The following is a 1,883-nucleotide window of genomic DNA, read 5'->3' as shown; positions in this document are numbered from 1 at the left end:
ATAGTGGAATATGGAGTACGCTTTATCATTACATACTTCTGAGCCGGAACTACGTGTCAGTCCAGAAAGAAGATCACATGACCGAAACCCATCCAAAATGATTACGATCAAGGCTCACATAGTACAGAAGCAGTCAGCACGGACATCACCCACTCCACCACAGGAAGATTCACTCAACTTACGCTCTTGAGAGATTTCGGCAAACCCAGCTCACACGTATATCTGCGCCAGTCTCATCCCCGCCACCCCCGCCATCTTTTCCCTCAAGAGGAGCCGGGGGGGAAGAAAGAAGAATAAGTAGAAACGAAAAGTCCTGGGAGTGAAAGGAGGCAAATGACAAAAGCAGACGAAACAAAACAAAGCAGAGAGGAATGATAAAGAAGAACAAGTAAAACTATACCTCGTCAACAATATCCTGCATTAAGGCCACCTGATCTTCAACCGACAGCTTCTTCGCCACAACAACACTCTGCTTCAGCACGAGGTGCATAACGGGATTCTCCGGCGCGGATGAGCAGTAGACATAGTCACTCCGGGGGTCTAGTTGCAGCCACATCGCCTTAATATTCTCCCGCAGCTGCGTGATAAGGTCGGGGCTATTCTGCAAGAGGATTATGGTTTCACTAGCCGTCGTGGCCAGCAAGGCGGGAAGCGCGGCAGAGTAGCAGTACGCAGTGGCGGAGATGCGTTGGTGGTGGACAATCTCCTCTGACCCAGCGCAGAAGCCTCCTCCTGCAATAAGGGGACCGGCTAGTGAGCCGACGATCATGTCGACTTCCGTCGCATCGACGTTTTGGTGTTCTGTGATTCCGCGGCCGGTGCGACCCAGGACGCCGAACGAGCATGTCTCGTCAAGAATTAATCGGAATTTGTAGCGGAGTTTGAGTTCAATCTATGAAGAAAAGAAAAACGAACGGGGGTAGGAACGCGACAGAAAGTTAGCGTTTACTCATACTTCCCTTCACAACGGCACACCAGGGGACAAGAAAAAGTAAAGAGATACGAACAATGGCCGGCAAATCCACCATATCTCCTCTACTCTCAAACAGCGCCTCAGTAATAATAAATCGCCTTGTTAACGGCTTCTTCGCCTGTTCCTTCGTAATCTTGCTCAACACCCGTTCCAAATCCTCCATATCATTATGCTCATACCAGCGCACCGCGCTCCGCGAGATCTGTATGCCCTTCCGAATCGCATAATTAACACCTTTATCCACAACAATGATATCACCACGCTTAGAGAACGATGGGATAACACTAGATATCGTGGAGAACGCTTGCGCATAAACAATACAGGCAGGCACGCCGAGGGAGGCTGCAATGTCTGCCTCAGTACGTATGTGCACGTCCTGAGTCCCGTAGAAACCCGGTGGTCCGCAGGGGCCGACGCCGTATGTGCGGAGAGTCTGGATGGCTTTCTCCTTGAGGTTCTCATTCGCGACAAAGTTGTAGAAGTTGGAGGATGCGAGGTTGATCACGGTGCGGCCGTTGGTGAGTTTTGATTTCGGGCCCGTTGGTCTATTGTTTTGAAATGGAGAAAAATTGTTAGGTAAGATAGGTAGGCGAAGAAGAATTATATCATTTCCTGGGCTTTTTGAGTGAAAGAAATAAAGATGTTTTTGTTTTTGTTGTTTTTTTTAAAAAAGAAAAAAATACAACATACCCAGCAAGCACAACCCGTTTCTCGACTTCCGCCTCATCCCGCGGCGAAGGAGGCGTAACAAGAGGTTCCGGAGCCCAGTCCTCAACCAAGTCGTCAATTTCCTATACATTCATCAACGCCACCGCCAGTTAGCACAACTCACAAACTATCTCATCCCGCAATCTCCCCACAAAACCAAGACAAAGAGGAAGGGGGGAAGAGAGGGGGGGGGGGGGGGGGG

General features: G+C 49.6%; 1 protein-coding gene across 1 annotated transcript in view; it reads right to left on the bottom strand.

The window, feature by feature from the left end:
- HCAG_05290 (hypothetical protein) overlaps positions 1 to 1,883 on the bottom strand; it is a gene marked incomplete at both ends in the record, with an annotated part of 2,861 nt that overhangs the window by 705 nt on the left and 273 nt on the right. Inside the window, 5 exons of the mRNA XM_001539773.1 lie at positions 37 to 49; positions 183 to 394; positions 431 to 892; positions 1,008 to 1,518; positions 1,664 to 1,764. Of these exons, the coding sequence (XP_001539823.1) occupies positions 37 to 49; positions 183 to 394; positions 431 to 892; positions 1,008 to 1,518; positions 1,664 to 1,764 (1,299 nt within the window). The remainder of the gene's footprint in view (positions 1 to 36; positions 50 to 182; positions 395 to 430; positions 893 to 1,007; positions 1,519 to 1,663; positions 1,765 to 1,883) is intronic.

The sequence above is a fragment of the Histoplasma capsulatum genome, genomic scaffold, assembly GCF_000149585.1.
Source record: "Histoplasma capsulatum NAm1 scaffold_5 genomic scaffold, whole genome shotgun sequence".
NCBI classification, from domain to species: Eukaryota; Fungi; Ascomycota; class Eurotiomycetes; order Onygenales; family Ajellomycetaceae; genus Histoplasma; species Histoplasma mississippiense.
Note: the sequence above shows the minus strand (reverse complement) of the source record. Positions and strands in the feature narration are given on the sequence as shown.